Here is a 21,851-nt window from a genome sequence, read left to right as displayed (position 1 = left end):
TTCGTATATCTATATATATTATATAGATATATATATATATATATATATTAATATCTATATATGATATATATATATATAACGTATACAAAGATCTCAAATATACCAAGAGACACAAAAAATTAAAATAAAGACAATTAAATAAGAGATTTACAAAGTCGGTCTTAAAAAAAAGTTACATCATAATTTGTCAAATCATATTGTACTGTATGTCAAACTGTGTAAGATATATATTTCAGCATTTATCAGCATTGTCCAAACTATATTATCATCATCATCATCATTATCTTTGCAGTTATTATTAGGCTATAATGAAAACAATAAGATTGTACTGTGATTTAGCAATGTCCGTAATTAAAAAAAAGAATCGGTGACCAGACGGCACATCCAGACAGGAACTTGCTCAGCCTCTCCTTTTCTCTTTTTCCCTCCCTTTTGATTGCCGTTTTCTGTCCCCCAGCTAGATAAAAGATAACAATCTGTCAGCATTAGAAACAGCCAGTAAAGTAGGAGCCAGTATGATTGTTACAAACTGAACCCAAAGCATGAAATCAATAAGTGCGTGTTTCTGTCATCACACAACAAGGCTTATTAGCAGCGACTCATAATGCATCTGAGAAGGCCATTTTCAATTTCCTGCCTCAATAAGCACCCCTTTGCTTCAGGACCCTGTTCCCTGGAAATGTTTTGTTTAACAAACTCCTGTCAAGGAAAGCTCATTACCCATTGCCCACTTCTCAAGGGAAGGGGGCGTGCTGTATCCATTCCACAACAAATATTAATTTTCTATTTCTCAAATTTGATTTCAATCCCTGAAGATTAATATCGATTCATCATGCAGCTGCCTTTTTTTTTTCTCTGCAGCTTTTGTCAGTTTATATTCATTCAATGATTCAATATCAGCAACATACTAGGAAGCCTTATACTTTATTTTTTTTATATTAAGCCTTATTTTTTTTTTTCTTCAAATGATAGACTCTTAGGCCTCTCAGACTGCATTTGGGTATAATACAATATTAAACTGTTGTGTTTTTATACATTTTACACATATTTACAAGATTACAAGGAACCTAAAAACAGGACTCCTCATGATTCCAGTAATGATCAGTTGAACCACACTTTGTTTCATGCACAACTTGTTGGTCAGGTGGGGTCCAAATATCTGCTGCACAGGAAGGAAGAAGACTGGAAAACTGGACTAGCATAATCAGCTACTGAACCAACATGACCAAACCCAAACAACAAGCACTGGCCAGAATGAACCCAACAATGGCTAACAGGATAATACTTGACACAGTATCTGGTCTGAGGGATATTAACTGAATGTGATTTCCATCACTTCTGTGCATTTTTGTGCGAAATAAATTCTGATTGGGTTTGACAGTCCAATATACTGCTCACACACCGTCATTTTGAGGCCCTGACAAGCACTGTTCTTTCATTTTACATTTGCAATACACTTATCACTTTATTCACTGTATAAAATGTACCATTGTAGAGGTATTCAGTAAAAGTGAAAGTGCAGCAAGCATACAACAGTTAAAAATAACTAATTAGCAGTAACACCAAACATCAATAAATGGACTCATTTTCAGTTAGAAACCTGCAATTACTAGCTTTCAACTTGCCTTTAAATGCCACCCAGTTAGACAACTTGACTAGAAGCTATGAAAAATGGATTGTGAGGAAGGATTGGTTTTGCACTCTTTCCCTTGATTATTCCAGAAGCTGTGTCATTATGCACCAACCTAGCAGCCTCTTTGTTTTTACACATTGCTTTACGATATGTATCCCTTAACAAAATCAGTAACAAATTAGTATTCTTTCAGCTTGTTTAGGAAGACTACAAAATATCTTATTTGAGTGACTACCAAGTTGGTCCATGATTTATTTGATGGCTAACTGCCTTCCAAGTTGTACGAAGATTGCTTCTCGTCTCGTTTACCTTTCAGAAGGCTGCTTCTGCTGCTTGCGAAGGACCAAAATTACAATTTTCCCCATTCGTGATATAGAATGAGTTTATAGTCTTTCTGCTTGAAATATGGTGCTGATCATAAGATTGCAGCATATACAATTTACAATTTGTTGGGAATAAATCCATATATTACAGTACAGCATAAACTCAGATGAAAAACTAACACAGAAGTGCCTGAGTATGTGAAACACATACTTTGTAATCATTTAGACTGGACTGCAGGTTGGGCCTGTAACATTCTACATCTTTTCTACATTTGCAGAATTGCATTTAAGTGTTCATGTTTAAAGTTCCTAATTATGAAGGGAAATCAATGACATATAAGTGTCCCTGCTATGTATTAAAAAGACCACAAGAGAACCATCAGCAGAGAACACATCCTTCAAGTTCTCACTTTCTACTTAAATGCATCATTAGCAGCATAGCAGGGGCTCTCTGCTGATGTTATTTAACATCTTTCAACTGGAAGCCCAGTGTGGGTGGCTAGACCTACCCTATCCCTGGGTAAGCTACTATCCAGACCAGTCACGCCCAGCAGGACTAAACCTGGAGGGGAACACCAAACAAATGCAAGAGATTATTGATTTTAGTAGGTGGGGGAGTCGAATGCATGCATTCCCCACATCCATCCACTCTGCAGCAGCTCAGTTCAGCAGGTGTAAATGCAATACTGTCAGCTCCATTATAAAACCCCCATGAGAGCAGGGATAATATCATCTCTATATGTAGGGGCTATGAAGGGAATCGCATTGTGGCGAGAATTACTAGGGGATTAGATTTGCTTAACAGTGTAGTAAAGTGGCTTTTCCTACACAGCTCTTTCCCTAGCTTTGCTGTTGCAATACCAACAGCATACCCAGGACATCATAAGGTTAAAATAAGCTAGGCATTAAAACTATAAGGAAACATACAGCAGTAGAGAGAAGCAAACTTGTTTTTACCAGTACCAAAGTTCTTGCTGGAGAAGACGCTAGTGCCATCAGCAGCCGTTGCTGAGCATGGTGCATGTACAGTATGTGTAACATTTCAAATATAAAATAATATATAATAAAAGCTCCTCCATTTCTTAAGTACAGCAACTCCATTACTTTCATGCTGAAAGTTTTCCAGGCTCATAATGAGGCTCTTGGGGGTCAAGAAGAGCTACTTCCTTGTAGTGACCCCTGGGCAACATCTGTGTGGCAAAAAGCTCTTCAAATTGAACTTGCCATGCAATGCTTAAGCAAAGCAATGTTGGGCTTGGTTAGTACTTGGAAGGGAGACACCCTGGGAATACTGAGTGCTGTAGGCTGCATGTTAAGCTCATACGAATATATATAAAGCTCTTGACACTTGTTTTAAAAATAAATCTTTTGTGGTTTCATGGTAATACCAGTGCTCTTTGTGTCAAATACTATGGGGAACAATGAAAGAATGAGTGGTCCTCATAAGCCTTTTCATAACTATTAGAACCTTTTGCAGCGAAGTTGTCTGCTAGCAAGACTGTCCCCTCACTGTTCACTACACTTACCAATAAAGGATGTTGAAGGATAAAATCAACTTCTCTCTCTCTCTCTCTCTCTCTCTCTCTCTCTCTCTCTCTCTCTCTCTCTCTTTCCCTTTGAATGTCAGCGCTTGAGATGGGTGCAGAATGACACCTGGAATCACAGAGAAGGCATGCTTTCAGCTCTAATGACAACCCCACTACGCAATCATTATTATGGGCTTTCCCAGGAAATGGAGATGCTATTTTGTATTTTTCTTTTTGGATGGGGGTAGTGAAAGCTTAGGGTCTCTTATACAATATACAGACTGAAGGTAATCATCTGTGTTGGTAGTGTGCTCTAGTCAAGTATACAAAAGGCAGGTCCTAGTGTAATTGGGAGGGAGATCTGTCTCAAATTTATATTGACCTATTGTACAGGAATTGGTCGTTATGGTGACCTGGCGCTGTTAATAACAGTCTGCTAAATAGGATTTCATTAACTCATTAACAAAAATAAACAGAAAATAAAATGTGTTTCTTTCCTCAGATATCGTTCACTGTTACAAAAGCACATACGATTCTCAGAATCATTAATTACTAAAATGCTGTTGATTTTATCAGTAACTTTCCACTTTTTTTTTTCAAAAGCAGCACAATATGATAAATGGTTTGTTTATATTTCCACGCAAACAGAAACAGAGATTTATTCTAATTTTTCTGTCTGGGTGATCGCATAGAGTTCATTAACAGCATTGTATTGGTAAATGTAAGGACATCGACATAGCTGACTGATAACATCCAATGCTTTTCATTACCAGTAATATTAAAATCAATGGCATGCCAGATCTTTAAGTAGGAAAGTTAAGTCCAATCTCTGCTTTACCTCTGCTGCCTGAGATATCGATGCTCTGAGTCTCTTGCTTGACTCTGCTGTTTTTCTTTTTCTTTTCAAATACCTTCACACTGGTTTCCATGGGAACAGTAGCATAGTATTGAAAGTCTTTCAAAGATGGATGGATATATGATGTGATACAGAGGTCAACTGAAATTTCAGCTCAATTTCTTCTGTTCATTATTAATTCCTAAAAAAGAAAAACAGGATTTGCACACTAAAAACGGTTTTCCAACATAGTCAGTGTGCACAGAAAGCAGCTACTCTAGCAGCATATGCAGTCAGTATGAAGACCTATTACACTACATATTGCATTGATTCTGTTTGAATCTAGTGGTGTTTTCAACAAAGCAACTTCCATACAGTATTAATTGATTGTATGCTACAGCTAAATATCACAAACAGATTGTATATGCAGTCCCTGTAGAGCTTTTAACAACAGTACAGTATAGTATAGTTTTATATATAGATAATCTAAAAAAAAAGTCAGAGCCCCTGTCCTGCACACAGGTAAAGAGATGTATAGCAGCCTAAATTGTGAATGAGCTGTAGCACTTCCCAGAGAAGTTTTTACAATCACCAACTGGGTTTTTAAACTAGGTTTACATGCTTTCTGAATTCATTTCAAAGCTGTTATATATTCTTAAAAATCAAGCCTGAATCCTCTGGCCCGCCTACCGTGATGTTCAGAAATGTTTTTTGTAAATTTTATTTGAAAAAAATAAATAAATAAATAATGATACACCATGCACCATGACAGCTAACATATCCTTAGCATGGTATGAGGGAATTGTAATGTCTTCATGAGTCATTCACAATTCTAAGTAAAACAAAAATAAAACAAACAAAACAAAACAACTAAGTTGCATTTCATTTATTTTTCTTTCTCTTAGTATGTTTAGTTGGCAGTTACTAAGCTAAAGTAGATTATGTGCAATATTTACGTATAAGGATGTCAAGGCATAGCACTAATGCTTAAATGAGACCCAATTATGTTGGTTTTTATAGTTGCTTAATAATATAAAACATATATATTTATTAGCTAGGTTGACAGTTTCCAGTGTTAGACATCTGGCCACAGCAGATTGACTTGTGCTATAAATGTCAACAAGCTGTTTAATTGAAACGCACTCTTTAAAGATTACACAAGTTATTTGCACATGGTGGTAATGATTAGTGTTTTATTTGTTTGTAAATTGATAAAGGTTTGTTTTGGGACCTCAGTCTTTTAATACAGGTTGCACCACTACACATTAGCAGAGAAAAACTGAATGCAGAATGAATCGCTGTACTCTGAATCAGGACTGAAATATGAAACAGGAAAATCGTTGCTATTTTGTTACATAATGACAATTTTTTAAAATCACTTACAGTGCATCTCTGAACACTTTACTATATACATGGCCATTACCAGTCCATACTGTATACACAATCTTATGTTATCCTTTTTTAAAATCTCTTACAAAACAGCTGACCTCGTAACATCTGAACTGATGAGGTTTTACTTTCCAAACATAATTAAAAGCCCTGTCCACAAGATGCATTTAAACCGTATTAGTTGCCTTTAAACTGGCTTAAAAATGTTAAATACGGTTAGCTTCTACACAGCGCAGCCTTTATACCATACTCGAGACCTCCTCAGGGGGTAGTCTCGATGCTGGTTCTAAATTAGATTGCATCAGGTAGTGCGGTTTGTCATAAGTGCGGACGCTATAATACTGAACTAATTTTTTTGTGTATCCTCTGCTTTCTGATAGGGTTTGACGCATGGACATTCCAAATACAGAACTCAGACCAGGCAGCTGAAGGAGTAGAGAATAATTATCAATACTGCTGTACCGTATACAATTTCTGAGGCTTGTTGTAAAATGGTGGATAATGGAGGGATGTGATCAGACTAGCAATTGTAAGTGGGCTATTTTAATAATGTTTGTATGCATTAAGCCAGACTAAACACGAAAACGATACTTTAATGTGGACTCTTTGAGCTGGATTGATGAAAATGTTTTTGAGTACGGTTCTCGAGATCAGTTATGTAGTGTGGACAATTCTGTGGGTTTTTTTTTTGTTTGTTTTGTTTTGTTTTTTTTATTTTATTTTTTTAAAGGTTGTGAGTTATGGATTAAAGTCTATGTAATTACAAAAAAATGGGCTATACGAGTCAAAGGGATACAGTGTTTAAAACGCAGTTTAGTCCTGGTCATATTTACTTATTTTTTAAATACACAGGAGATTGTGTTAGCGATACATATCTCTCAGGGTGATGCCTTTTAAACTCCAGTTGTCTGTCTCAGGAGAAACTTGGCATGGTACAGAGACGATGATTGCCTCCACCTGACGACCAAATGCAATGCCTACTTGACACATAAACAAGTAAGAAGGAGACAGTCTGCGGTGTTAGCATGTTTCTGTGACAGATACATCATATTTTATGTTCAGAATTTGTACTGTTAAGACTTTATATAGCTGTAACATGGAAAGCAATGTATACAGCTGCAATAAACCTCCCCAAAAAATGAAAGACGATGTTCCAGATTTGGGAAATTCCTCGTTTTTAGAACTACAAATATACTGATTATTTTCAGAATATATATATATATATATATATATATTATATATATATATATAATATATATATATATATATATATATACCAGTAACAGGACTGCAGAAATGCTTATTCCCATTTCATACTACTGCCACCCACTGCATGTGTTTGATTGTGGTGCTCTGATTTGTGAATGAGATTACAAAAGGAAGAGCAGAGAATAGAGGAAGTGCTGTCACGAAACCTGACGGCCAGCCCCAATTCTCTTGCCACAGTTCCAGATTCGACTCATTTTTACATAATTTATCTGAACTTTCAAAATGTAGTTTAAGTAACTTGAAAAGAAAGAATGCGCATTTGACTAAAACCCCTTTCACACTGGCATGCTCTACTTGGGTCGTCTACGTGATTTCACATTGCTTTTGATAAAGCAGGGTTGACCTGTGTTTTGGGGGTGTAGTATCGAATTCAGTGCCCCATGGAAATCTGTGTCCTTTGCTCATTCTGCACAGATTCAAGGCGATCTCTTTACTTTTTCTACATGGGCTTGGCTGATTTTATCAAAGTGAATGAATGACCAGATAGGATAGGAAAGCACTATTTATATTAATCACTCAACAATGTTATTTAAGCTATTATATTTTATATACATTTAGTTTTATGTAATCAGTGGAACAGTTCACGAGTTCTGTGTAGTCTATGCTGTTTTTTGGGGTTTTTTTAGACTCACAAGAGCAAAGTTATATTGTGAGCCTAATTAGTCACAAACTAGATTAATTACACAACTCATAGAGGTCTCATTCTTACAGTATGTGTCTAATCATATATTTAAGCTCATAGGAATGTAAAAGCTGGAATGGCTCAAGCTGCGCAATTACATAGACTTGCGTACCTTGGACTCAGTGTTCTTGTGAGATTTCCCTGTCTGTTTGACTCCCAGGATCCAAACCTGGCCGGATGGGTTCCGATGGAGCTGGACCAGGCTGCTGCTGCAGAAATGAATGCCACTTTTATTGAGAACCTACGTACGCCGTAATGTGTTGTTAAAGGTGAAGGTGGCTGATGAAAGTTAAATACACAATTTGTTGAGGAGGGATCAGGGATTGATAATATCACTGAAAAAGATTAAATGCATTATCTGCACAATGCTGAATGTTATGCCCTTTGTCTTGTTCTCAGGATGGGGCTGGTGAAGCCTGTCAATACCAGAATAACAGATCCCCGATATTTCCTGAATATGCCACGCCAAGGTAATGTGCCAAAACTGCCTGTATTTTTGCTACTGGGGGGCACAGGTTGCATCTGTGAGAGATATACAATGCACTGGATGCCTCTAGCAGATTTTGCACTGTAGATTGTGAGATACTGTATCAATCTGTCTTTCAAAATCATTGTCCAGGGGCACTGCAGCATTTCATAAGTTAAGGCTCAAGCAAGCTGTACACTAGCAATGGGGATGGACAACTAAGTGATCCCTGTTGTGCAATATTTGTAGCCTGGCTTTGGGTTAATAGTGAATCAATCATGTCTGGGCATTGCACCTATGAACTACAAGAGGGTTACCAAGTGCGTTCTCAGCTTAAATACTCATGAATGCATTTCTTTATTTCATTTTTTTTATTCCCAGCTGCTGATATTTTGCATAAATTTGGCAGCTCAAACCCATAACTACAAATGGTGAGTCACGAGTAATTTTTTCCCAGTAATTTTAACTTAAATTTTAATCATTGGGTGTATTAAAAGTATTAATTAAGCAATTTGAGTACAGGCATTTCAATTGAAGAAAAATACTTAATTTTGAACAGTAGATGTATCAGTTTAAATTACCGGACACGGGTTAAAAATAGTATTGCTGCTGATCTTTTAAGTTAGCATTTTAACTTTATTTAAGGTAAAATGCCAAAAGTTGTAACAATCACAAGAAACGTTAGTAACTCTATTTAAAGCGATTCAAATGGTAAAACCTGTAATAGGCATAAGTAAACATTATCTAGCACCATGACCTGCATTTGCAATCTTGCAATACCACCTTAAATTACACCCGTGTCACCATGTAAGTATACTGTATATACAACGTACTTCTGCAAATTTACACTCAAATTGTGTTTTGTTGCAGGACATCTTTCACTGGCAGATAACGGATGGGAATTGTACACAAAACATCAAAACCTGCACAAACTCAGATACAGGATGTAAAGATTGGACCTGTGTGCAGACCCACTGAGCTGGAGCTTCTTGCCAGGCTGGCAGAGAGTTGGAGAGGGGAGCCTTGATCTGACGGATAAGCTTGTGCTGGAACCGGTGTGTATTTGTAAGTGTCAGGAGACAAGGTTAGACAGGATGCTGTTCTGTAACATTACAGTGAGATCTGGTACCTTTAGGACTGTGGGTGCTACAGTATATGAACAGAAAAACCTTGTCCAATTGCTATGACCTGCACTTACTGTAATGTATGGTCATTATATGAACTACCCTTTTAATTTTTTCACTGTGAAGCCTATTTGTTTTTTTTTTGTCTGTTCAGTGATACTGTGTAATAGATCCCATCCATACATTAGGTAACTTGACAGCCAAATTCTTCTTCTTCTTCTTCTTCTTCTTCTATTCAGATTGCACAGGTCTCTGATCGGAATGAGCCTGACAGCCAGGGAGAAGTGAACTTCCAGTATCTGTTGAGCCTGCTGGAGGAGATGGGGTGCCAGGGTTGCATTGGCTGTGAGTAAAGATTCCATGGTGAGTTACTGAGTGAATGTGACTATCTTGCTGAGATTAATTAGTGAATACTGATGCACAAGCATTACAAAGCAACGATGCATAAACAATAAGCAGCTACAGCAGCTGTTGTCCACCTCCAAAGGGTTTGTGAATGATGACTGTAAAATATTGCTGCTTTGAATACATGTTGCATCCCATTTTTGCCTCATAACAAAATAATCTATTGTTGAGCATTATGTTTAGCATCCTTGTTACAGCTCTGATGATTAATCTGATCCAGTTAATTGTTAAACTAACAGAGATCTCTGCATCACAGCTGGGAATGATCCTACTCCAGTGTAATGTCTGAATAAATTAATCTTTGAATAAAGAAACTATCTTGGTCCTGTACTACAATCTTGCGGCTCAGGACTAAATCCCCCAGATACTGGTGAAGCCAGCATACAATACCTGAGCTGTGATCCGGAAAGCACATGTGAATGAGTCCAGCAGGAGGCAGCAGTGCAACAGTAGAAGCTAAGCTTTAATAATTAAGTGCACACAGCTGTAGACCTACTTGGGGACTCATTCTTTGTAACATTTTAGTATTGCCCTTCCCAATCCTTGATTTTTCAACCCATTTCCATTCATTTGACATTTTAACACTGATGTTATAATAACTCAATAAGGTGGGACCAGAGCAGCCTTCATAGCGTGCTCTGATGAAAGCAATGTATGTACAAATGCAACCCCTCCCCATCATGTGTACCCATTAATTATAATATTCTGGCTCCTTCCTCCCTAGTCTTAACATCCAACTTGAATCTGCTCTATTTTCTCCCTCTGCTGCAGCTCAGTAATTGAAATTAAGAATGCATAGTGAAGACCCGAGCCGAGCCGCTGTGATAAACACAAGGCAGGAAGGGGACTGGAGTGAGTGCGCCTAATGAGACCTTTCCTATTCAGAGCCAGCCATGTAGCCCTCAAACGTACAAATCTAATTTCCGCCTCAATCACCCTCATGACATCTTCAGTACTGTTTAAAGGAATGGGTGGTTTCTTTTTATGTGTTCATCCAAGCATCTCTTGTGGTTGCAGGTAACACAGAAGACAGGCTTGGCTGGTTGAGAGTACTGGAACATCCACAAGTGAAGGGGAAGAGTTCTGTTTGACATACCTGGACACCAAACTCAGCCCTGTGATTCAGCCTTTACCGGAAGCCAAACAGTGATGCCATTATGGGTAGAAGTAACAGAGCAGAGCCACAAATCTTGTATCTATGGTAGCTGACAAAAGTTATTTACACTTTGATTTATCAGCACCTGAAGAATGATTAATCTGCTTCTGCCTTGTCTGTCTTTGCTGGAGTTTAGTATTAGGTGATTGGTTGTACATTATTAACTTCCACACATTTATTAGTCGTGTTGATCAGTAGTGACACTTTAGAGAGAGGTCACGGATACCCAAAATAGACATGAATGACCACATCAGTGGTCCATTAGTAATGGAACTATAGGATAAATATACAGATATACGTTGAGGTTATTGATGTCCTCAAGATAACCTTGTAATGTTTCCATAGCCGCAGGAGTGATACAAACAGTGATTTCACAGGAATGATGTATCGCTGATAAGGAGTAATAACACTGTGACGGCACTGATGGCGAGGAAGATGGCTTCCCCAAGGACCTCAAGATACATGCCCATGATAAACCTGCATACTGTTAAACCCAGGGGCAGGCAGTGACTGGTAGAGGCTATCTGTAGCTGCTCCAGTCCTGCTGCTGGCTGCAGATTATTCTGTTATTAGATAGGGGATTGGGGTCCCCAGGATGGAACAAAAATAAGTAAATTCAGTCTTTAACATGCCATTTATACATTAGTAAACAGCATGAAACATTGCTACATGAAAGCTGAAGGTGCACTGCTGTGGTGACAAACATTCTAAGCTGGACTACACATTGTAAAACAAGACACCATGTTTCAATCGTTTCCTGTCAAATGGAATAAAACGCAATGTGTACCTAAAGATCGTTCTATTCTTATTTGATTTTTTACAGCGAGTGTGGCCGTGCTTAGAACATATTGATCTATTCCTAAGGAGTATGGCTTTCTCCAACCATCAGGGTCCTCCATTTGACTTTGAATTTTCTGAGTGTGCAACAGTTGCAATGCAGCTACAATAAATACTGAAATGAAAGCTTATGATGTGTTGATGTCATGCTCAGCACACAATCCTTTTTACAGAAAACCTAGAGCTCTTTTAAAAGGTGTCCATTATCTGATGGACAGCCTCACAATCATCATATTCAGGGGGTGGGTGTCTATTGCAGCACAGTCTCAGTTACTCTATAACAAAACATTAAATCTGCATTTATTTGTAATTGAGCAGTAATTTTGTTAAGCTGCATTCCATAACAAAAGTAATTTCTTTTAAAATATTTTAATAGCTGTACGTAGTGGGGTCTGTGCAAACTTCACACCCTATAAAAGGAAATGACAATGGCACTGCTAAGCACTGCCCTCTGCTGGTACAAAACTGGTACTGCTTGGCCTATGGTAAAATTGATATGGTCTGGCCTACCTGTGTTAGGATAGAAGTGCAACTGAGAACTTAAAAAAAATAAAATAAAAAAAAAAACCAACAAAGTGAGTACTTTGTTATTTAATAGATTGTAAAGTTTAATTCTGTATTTATTTATATATACATAATATACATGTAAAACATATGTCCAGCCACAGTTATCTTAATCAACCAAATCAGATTTTTTTTCAAATAAATTTGCATTTAAGTACATTAATAGATATTTTCTTTTTTACATGCCCAGTGTTGACAACTTTAAAGTAAATAATAAATGATAAAAAAACAAACACACATATAAACATTGTCTTGCTTACAAACATGTGCTACTTCAACAGTGCCATGCTTTAAATAAATCAAAACACTCTAGTCAGAACAATGATGTCTCATAGTTCACAGTCTTAACACCTGTTAGGAAAACCGGTTTCCTTCTTTATGAATTAGTGTGACCCACGGGAAATTTTGATTACAACAACTATGACAAACTGCGAAATGATGCAGGTGTGTGTTCTGCATCAGTCATGGAAGTACACTACAGTGGCAGGACAAGGATTGCAACTCTAGCACATCTAGAGAGCGGGCCCTGGCTCGGACACCTCCCTGAATACAGAACACCAGTGTTAGCAACGCCACAGACTGAATCAAATCAGCAGTTTAATAGGGTTTTCAAAGATTCAACTCCAAGGTCAGTCCAATAATAATGTCTCTTATAAACTGAATTGCTAAACACAGGCACTTTTGGAATGAAGAGTTGTTGGCGGTCTGGAAATTAGGTAACGAAGCACTCAAGTGTTAAACAGTATGAGAAATTATTAAAATCAAAGGCTCTTAAACTGAACTATTGGAATCCTTCCCATTTTCAAAACTATTTATATAAATCAAAGTGGATTTTGTTCTTAAGGCAACAGCATGCTTGCTCAAAAGACAGAAGTTAACAGGTTTAGAATCCCACTATGAAACCGATTTTAATGTATATGAAAATCTTGCAAAATGTTTTAGGGCCAGAGTATAATTTTAGGTTCCATCCATTATAGAAGAAACAATGTAAGTCAGTAACCTACAAATCTCCTGTCAAGGATATAAATAACACGCATATGTGTCAGAACCTTGAATAAGTAGGCTGCTATGATCTACACCCTGATCTTGTAGAATAGTATTTATTTAAAGTAAGTATCTGGAAGAACAGCATATCATAAAAAATATCTTCATAGAACCGGGCTAGTAACTCTAAAGATAAAGTAATTACCTAGTTGGGCTCATGTGTATTCAAAGAGATCAACTGTAAACCAGTGTTTAAACCTCTTTCTACTTTGTGCCTCTACAGTGTGTCCATCTAGGTCAGTATTTCTCGAATAACAAGGCTGAATTTATCTAAACCTCGATCTTAAAGAGTAATTAGCAGGGTTCCGAAAAAATACAGCATTACACGTTCCCCGCGTGTTGCTACAACTGTTAGCGTACCTGTAAAAAAATGTGTTCATTGTCAACATCCTGACAACTTTTATACTTATAAACTTTAAAGTCAGTTTCAAAGCTTTTTTCAAAATGTCCGCTCTAGTGCACTGTCCACATCTTCAAACAGGTGACACTGCGATAACGACCCATGACGTGGTACCGAACACAAAAGCCAGGAGAACCTGTTTGGGTTTTATTTATTTATTTTTTTAAATTATTATTATTTTATATTATTTGATTTTTTAAAGTCATTCTTCCTGCAGTGATTCACAGGACAGATCTCAAAACCTTTGAAACAGACTTTAAAGTTAGAAGTGTAAAAAGGTGTCAGGATGATAACAATAAAAACAAACTGCAGGTAAGTTATTTAAACAGTTGTAGCAACACGTGGGGACGTGTAGCGCTATATATTTTTTCAGCACCCCACTACTTACTCTTTAACTCCAGTTGTAATTCTCACCGAGAGGAAACTTCAAGCTTAATCTAAGAATTTTAACCATTTAACTGTCAACCTTCTCAATCCTAGTGAACAATGCTGAAGGGAATGCTCACTGTTCTAGTTACTCTGTACATTGTGGAGGCTTGAAGGATACAGAGCTGAGCTGAAAGCTGCATTCTAATGTTTAAAAAAACCTCTACTTTACAAAGATATAAAACTTTCAGCATCACAAGCCAACAGAGTTTATTGTGCTGAATAGAAATAATTATTTTTGGCACCAAAAAAGAAAAAAAAAAAAAGAGGAGAGAACACACCACATTAGTGTTTCAGACCACCACCACATACCATACAGGTGATCGACTGCTACAGCAGCTCCCCTTTCAGAGGTCAAGCAGTGCACATCCCTCTAGCAAGGCATACTGGCAAATGATGACTATCAACAGTTTAGCCAAGATATCCTGGGCAGGAGAAACATGGCGAGTGCCTTGTGCTACAATTGGCACGGAAATGTTTAATATAAGGCAGTTTGCATTGGTGCTTATAGAACAGCCTTATTAAGAAGCATTCGGCCTATATTATGGACCCCGTCCCAACAGTAGGTTGCACCAGTTTCCATAGCAGTATTGTCTAAAGATTGAAGCAGTCTATATTACAGATCAGAATTTACAGTAGCCCTGTCCAGAGATTGAAGCAGGCTGTATTGATGACCGACTCCAGATGGTGGTACATGGAGACCAACTGCGGCAATGGGCTGTTGCTCGTTTGAGGCTGGGCTGGCAATGGCTCTCTAAAAACCACCTTAAAACTCTGAAAAAGAAAATAGCAACCAAGCAAAATTTTCAAAACACACTTAAAAATCAAAGTAAACCCATATATTATATATATTATATATATATATATATATATCCCTAAATGAAACTGGGAATGAGAGTACCCCAGATGGAGATGAGCTTTAACCTTCATTCATGTCACTTATCAATTCTGTAATTGCCTTTACGATATCATTAATTATGTAAGAAGAAGAAGAAGAATAACAACAACAACAACAACAACAACAATAGGTAATCAACCCAATACTCACTGTTTTTCCAGCCTGGGAATCGAGGAAGACGAGAACAAAACAGTCAGTGAATTTTTGGTTCAGCACAGCCTGCAAAACACAAATCAAGGAGTTGGACAAGCAAGAGAGATGGAATCAATTTCTGCAACACAAACTACATCAGAATGGGGCCCAATGGAATACATTTATTAAAACACTGCATGCAAAGACCAAAAAAATCACCAAAAATCTGCAGAATCTGTGTACAAATAATTCACAAGGAATTGGATTTTATTAAAATTGGTTCAGCAACGTGACGCATCTCTGTCCAATTGAAATTCATTGCAAATCACTGATGAAAACAGGAGGTTTCATCTGAATACATAATTAGTCAAGTGCTGTAGAAAATCAAAGGTTGATGAGATAAGGAAAAACCACTGGGATGAATCTGTTGTTAAAAATGGGAATCTTCCAGCAAAATACATGTACACTTCACAGCAAATGTTCTAGAGGATTACGATGTATCTGCAATTCTAAAAATAATGGTATTGTATTTGGGCTCCAAACATGGAACAGAAAGACACTATCAGTTGCCACCTCAATAACTCTTGTTATTGCTGACAGAACCATTGTACAAAATAGATAACTGATGAAGGTATAGAACTTAAATGCCTACCAAGTACTGTATGCTGCTGTCGTTCTCCACAAAGTGTCGGCAGCTCTGTGGGAATCGGGTGAGCAGCACCTTAATGAGGCTCTGGTACCAGCCAGGGCCCATCGTCAGGAAACAATCCTACAAACAGAACAAGGAGCCTTAGCTGTAAACATATACCTCTTTCAATAGTAGAGACAAGCACAGTATCACAATCTTGGTTCTGAAATCTCACAGCATTTGTCACCAGGAAGTTGTTGAGGTATTATTTTGAAGCTCTGGGAGGTCTGGCACTTTGGGGCCTATTAGAAACACCATATGACTGCTGGTATTGTGCCCATCAGGGAGCTACCGCTTTGGAAAAAGCATCTCCCTTTAAACTGATCAAGAGTCAGTATTGTTTTTGTTAAATTGCAAGATATTTAAATGAGTGTGAGCTCATCGAACACGCAGGTACTACTGCAATTGCACAGCAAACCTAAAGCCTTTGTCCTGTATCTTTTTTTTTTAATTGGCAAATTAGCTTATACAATAAGGTTTTCTTGGATAGCGACTATCTAATGCACTATATTTAAAACTATCCTGGGGTTCCTGGCTGAGAATGAATCCATCTGCCTCAATATGGAAATCAAAAAAGACACAGATTCACAGGGATTCCCCTGCATGCATACAGAGCAGAGACTGAACAGGTCTGAGGGGAAAATGATTTATTATCTGATGTTATGCTTAAAGATGGGCTCCAGCCAGGGGTGGACAGTTATGCATCGCATCCATATGAAGATAGATGCAGTTCTTTTCACTTACTGTTTAATAGGGATTTTCTAATATACGCCTTAATCTATGGGACAGTGTTTGGAAAATGCCTTAAATATAAAGCAATGGAGGAGTGGAACTGTTTTTGTTTGCATGCATGTACTTTGGAGTAGCCTTATACAGCAGATTGCTTTGGATTTCCTGAGCTTGTACTGAATAAATAGTAGGTATTGATCAGTTGCTGGGTTTTGTGGATATTCCTCCAATGTTTGCTGAAAGCTAGAACAGAAAATGAGTTGATATTGACCGATTTACACATACAAAATGTCTGTGTTAGATAGCAATTCCTTCCAAATATTGACAGCATGAACAAGGAAGGTGGAAAAGAATTGTGGTTTATAGCCTGCTAATAAATACATTTCAATAGAAGTGAATTCAACACCCAACACTGGACCCTTATTGTCCTGGTTAGAGCTTTCAAAACAGGCCTGCACTATGAAGACAAGGAAAAAAAAAAAGACCTTTAACTGCACGGTAAACGAGAACACCATTGAACATGATTGGATTTAACCACTCACCTGAGCCTACTGGGTAATGGAAACCAATAAAAGCATCTGTGTACTGCATGTGTGTTACTACCTTTGGGGCTGAGGAGATTCCGATAAAAGGACATTCCATGTCAACGGACCAGCCTATTATCCCTGGAACTGCATCCTCACAAGACCTTCTCTCTAGAAACTAATGTAATATCCCTGCACACCACATGCAGGAAGTGCTACAAGAAAAGAAGGAATGCAACACACCCCCACTTTGAAGAATACAACATCTAAAATCAAAAAAAGTGCACATTCTGTTAACAATAAAATCTCTCATGTTTCAGGGATTGAAATACAATGTAATTCTGGTTTTAGTAGGAGTTTAACCGGAACAACCGAGCTAATAAAACACCACATCTGTTTAAAAACTCATGTATATGTATTCAAGTTCATAGTTCAAAATGTCTCTGATTGTTTTTAAAGCTTTGCCCTCCGCTCTAAAATTACTCTTATTTCAGAAAGTGTTTACCAGTTGAGGGTCGATGTCTCCCACAGAACGACTCTGCACAGCGTCCAGCAGCTCCTCCAGCTCAGTGAAGGTCAGCTTGCTCAGTTTCAGTTTGTCGGAGGCAAGATGCTCCCCATGGAAGAGCCTTCGCCACAGGATATCCCGCCGGCAGTGCCCCCTGGCCTGCTGCACGCTTCTCAGGATGTGGTTCCGTGCAGAGGTCACCTCCGAGGCCAGAAGAGGGAAGAGAGGAGAGGTATAGAACAGTCCAGGTGCCATCGTCACTTGCGGCCCACCTGAGTAAAACTCGCTCGAGTTGTCCCCCTCCACCCACAAGTCCAGCTCTGCCTCCCTAGACCCATCCCTCTCTGCTCGCTCCCTGGGAGGCTTGCTTCCCGGCTCTGTGTGCTCTCTGTAAATCTGAGGCAGCTTCTTGAAGCGCCGCATGTCTGCTGTGAGGCGGGGGAACAGCTCACGCTGGCTTGTCATGATCACATAATAACGCAGCCTGAAATACAAGTTAACGCAGAAAGACTGGTTACCATTCTAAACAACAAAGAAAATTCTAAAAATGATATTAAATGATTCCATCAGCATATTGCATTTTCTGCACTGCAGTGTGTAAAGAGGCTGTACAGGCATTATCTTACATTAGAAGGTTTCGCTCCCCTTCGGACTGCTCCTCAAAAGGTGCTGCATTGTGACACACCAGCAAAGAGACATCAAAATCATCATGGTGTCGGAGGCCCTCCGAGTCCTTGTAGGAACGAGAGCTGAAAAGAAAGAAAAAAAAAAAGGTCACGCTTATTTTAAGGGACCTTTTTTTTGTTTATTAACTGTTAACAAACGTTAATGTACATTATTGATTTTCTGTTAACTGTTAGTTAACATATAATAGGCCAGCTAAAACTGCAAACACCAGAGCCCTATGGATGATCAATCAAACACCAAAGCCCTATGGATGATCCATACCCAGTAATGTTCAGCAAATGAACTCAGGTTTTCATTAACCCTAACCTAAAAATTAACAATGTTTCTTAATAATTAATAAACAAAAAAAGGCCCTTAAAATAAAGCGTGACCAAAAAAAAAAAAAAAACACACTATTACAGAAACAAACAATAAACAGTATACACTAGAACATGGCATTGCTTGGTGAACCCTATGAATCCTGGCTGTTACCGACACATGATATTTGAAATGGCTTTTAAACCTGCCCACTTCTTACCTGTTCCAGAGCGCCACCAGTGCATACTCATGAAGCTCAGCATTCGCTGCCCCCTTCCTGACATCTGATAGCGCAGACTTGGACATGCGCAGTGGTTTCATACTGTAGGTTCCGGCGTGGTCTGTGATGTAGTTATACAGCTGGTGTGCCGTTATCACTCCCGTTGGAAAGGAAAAGACATCTACAGGAGAAAGTCGCATCTCTGTATAAACTGTATTTATAATCATTGATCTAATAAACCACAGCATTTACTGGTGGATTAACTTAACCAGATGGATAACATTTCACAAGCATGTAAGTGTGTTACAATGTATCCACACATAATACTGCTACTTCTTTTATCCAGCCGATCAAGCTTGTTGTTTTGTATTGCAAAACCCAATGCAACATAAATCTAGCCCTCTAATCCAGCTCCAACTGAATGCTGATGCTGCTCACCCTGGAAGACGTGGTTCCTCCCGAACTTGGGGATGTCGGGATGGTGAGTGATGAAGTCCTCCAGGAAGTTGGTGAGCTGATAACCCTGACGCAGAGTCATCTGGCAGCCCACCAGGTACTGGTGAACGACACGCAGGTGGAAATCGTAGCTGAACGAGTGCACGTGCATCAGGTCTCGCACCTTGTCACACTCCTCCGTGAACAACATAGACAGCTGGAAAAAAGCGATGCCAGAGTCAGAGACAACAGAACCTTGCTACTATACCTTTTACTGCCAGATTAACTTTAAATTTTTTTTTTTTTTTTTTTAACGTGTGCTCTGAATCATTTAAGAACGGGACACCTCATGAACAGCACCTTTTTATAGTGGCTACATTGTGGCAAACATATCACCTGAATTTGGTACACTATGTAGGGAGAGTGCTTATCGTCAGCCTCTATTCCAACCACATTTGTGATATTAGTTTTAGACTCAAAACCGGGCATCATTTTGTGGATTGCTTTGAACACGGTGTTACCTTGCAAGGAAGCAAATGTCTACTGTATGTAAAACAAACAGTCAATACGATGCATGGCTGCTACTAAAGAAATAAAAAAAAAAAAAAACACACACACACACACACAAACAGTGATTCATAGGAAACTCTAGGGTTAATAAGAACAGACGTGCAGTCAAAAGTGTTGTGGATCTGGACTGTGCTTACAGCCACCTACTGCAATTCCACCAAAAACACACTGGCGTAAGAACAACCACATATTTATAAAAGAGCTCCCATCTAAATAACACCCCAGAAGAACACCTTCTCATTTATTGAGGGCCACACTGATAAGATAACTGCATTACTTGTTAGTAGTCCCTGCAGGCAGCGGGTCTTGCTAACTGGTCCCTCTGGGGTGCTTTCTTACACAGCCACTTACCTGAGGGCTGCACTGGTTAGTTACTGCAATCGTTATCACTGGAGCGCGTTAAATTATTTTGAGGTATAGAAAAATCGCAAGAATCATTTCAACTTTTCCCCCCAGCACAATTAAAGAAGAGAGAATGTTACAGTGTCCCCAGAGAAATACAAAAGTGATGAAGCCTAATAGAAGCAAAACCTCAGATGTGAAATAAATATACAAAAAACACTAACCCAAGCACCAGGGGAGTCTAAACCCAGCTACCATAGAGCTCCCAAGTGAAAAGTAAACCACAGGGATTGGGAGGGGGGGGGGGGGGGGGGGGGGTAACTGATCAGAAACTAAAAAGAACAATTAAACCAGCATGTATTATAGAAGAAGGACAGGAGGGGGAGGAGGAGGAGGAGGAGCGCAACAAGGATTTGTAGAACAGAACCCTGATTGGACGCCCCGCCCCTAGGACTGCTGGGACATACCGCTGATTCTGAGACGGAAGAGGCCTCGGGGAACGGCTTGCTACGAGGTTTGGAGACAAGGGAGCCCTGATGGAAAGAGGAGATGAGATGGGACTCGGCACACATACACTGTGGTAACTACCAGCTTTAAACACAGGCATGGATTAAACAGGCAGGGCGGAACAGGAGGTATCTACAGAGAGAGACACACACACACACACACACACACACACGCGTGCGCCGATTGCAGCAGCTATATGCTTACAACATGGAAGGGTGAGAACAGGTCAGTAAATCATGAATTCATTAACTAGAATTAGCAAAGTGCATGGGTGGATTTGGAGTGGACAAGGAAAACATTGTACATAAAGAAGATTGCTGTGTATTCAGCCAAAGGATTAACCTAGGCGAATGCATGAAAAGCACAGACAACCAGGTGCTATCCATGCCATTTCCTCTAGAAAGCAGATATAAATAGATATTACTTTGTAAACTCACATACATTTTAAATGTGTCTTGCTCACTGCCATGTACTCTGTGTTACCGTTGATCTTTGAATACTCGGCTAGCCTGTTCTGTGAAGGTTTTTAAACCATCTGAACCTCTTTATTCAAGACAGTTGATTCTTTGGTCCTGTGCTACTTTCCACTGCACGGGTAGAATTCTTGGAAAAGATGCAATCACTTTGAATTACAGCTGTGACAATTTATACTCTATGATGAAAATTAGGAAGTTTTATTTTGAATGATTCCTGCACACCATTTGACCACAGAATTACACAATTTGTTCTAGTAACAAAGGCATTATACATTAAACGTTGTAATGGTTTGTCAGAGAACACTTTAATGAAGCTCCTCTGGAAATAGAAATTCTCAGCTCACGATTTCAAATTACCCAGGTGGAGATTTCCCTAACAAGTCTTAACAGCATATTGAAAATTACAAAAGGCATTAACAGCAGTCTTATTTTGTCCAAAGCTTTACTAATAGATAAAACATTTTTATTATTCAACAGATTTTGATTAGTACTCCAAACAAAAATCACTAATCCCAATAGAATCCGGACCTGACTGGCTCTAATTACCAAGACCCCAAGTATTGTTTTTAATGAACTGAAAGAAATTGTCTGCTGTTGCCTCTAATACAAATTGCATCTAGCAGACAACTTCTGGAGTTATGGTTTTGGCAAATTTTGGAAGATAATTGCAAACTATTTGCAGTTCATTTTACCCAGTTTGAAATAAACTGCAGTCTAAGAACTGATGGTTAGAGACCAAATAGAAAAAACAAACAAAAA

At 38.6% G+C, this 21,851-nt stretch overlaps 1 protein-coding gene and 1 long non-coding RNA gene across 14 annotated transcripts in view; one reads left to right on the top strand and one right to left on the bottom strand.

Annotated features, from left to right (window-relative positions):
* The first annotated feature begins 6,022 nt into the window (after positions 1 to 6,022).
* On the top strand, positions 6,023 to 11,879 carry LOC121327242. Of its 3 annotated transcripts, none has more exons than XR_005951537.1 (9): positions 6,023 to 6,235; positions 6,624 to 6,702; positions 7,818 to 7,926; positions 8,057 to 8,127; positions 8,505 to 8,554; positions 8,994 to 9,178; positions 9,487 to 9,610; positions 10,424 to 10,504; positions 10,670 to 11,879. It is a non-coding gene; the product is annotated as an uncharacterized LOC121327242 (long non-coding RNA). The 3 variants fall into 3 exon arrangements; XR_005951536.1 differs by having other exon boundaries at positions 8,994 to 9,188; XR_005951538.1 differs by lacking the exon at positions 7,818 to 7,926 and having other exon boundaries at positions 8,994 to 9,188.
* A 2,096-nt stretch (positions 11,880 to 13,975) lies between these two features.
* The window catches only part of szt2 (SZT2 subunit of KICSTOR complex), a 52,988-nt gene continuing 45,112 nt past the window's right edge, over positions 13,976 to 21,851 (bottom strand). For 9 of the 11 annotated variants that reach the window (XM_041269821.1, XM_041269823.1, XM_041269822.1 and 6 more), the window contains 8 exons: positions 20,577 to 20,642; positions 19,201 to 19,414; positions 18,763 to 18,943; positions 18,185 to 18,307; positions 17,556 to 18,042; positions 15,762 to 15,878; positions 15,128 to 15,196; positions 13,976 to 14,853 (listed from right to left, as the gene is read on the bottom strand). In XM_041269821.1, coding sequence (XP_041125755.1) covers positions 14,710 to 14,853; positions 15,128 to 15,196; positions 15,762 to 15,878; positions 17,556 to 18,042; positions 18,185 to 18,307; positions 18,763 to 18,943; positions 19,201 to 19,414; positions 20,577 to 20,642 — 1,401 coding nt within the window. In that variant the 3' untranslated portion in view covers positions 13,976 to 14,709. The remainder of the gene's footprint in view (positions 14,854 to 15,127; positions 15,197 to 15,761; positions 15,879 to 17,555; positions 18,043 to 18,184; positions 18,308 to 18,762; positions 18,944 to 19,200; positions 19,415 to 20,576; positions 20,643 to 21,851) is intronic. The other 2 variants (XM_041269830.1, XM_041269831.1) reach the window with 1 other exon arrangement.

This window comes from Polyodon spathula, chromosome 14, assembly GCF_017654505.1.
Source record: "Polyodon spathula isolate WHYD16114869_AA chromosome 14, ASM1765450v1, whole genome shotgun sequence".
NCBI lineage: Eukaryota > Metazoa > Chordata > Actinopteri > Acipenseriformes > Polyodontidae > Polyodon > Polyodon spathula.
This window is presented reverse-complemented; position numbering and strand designations above follow the sequence as displayed.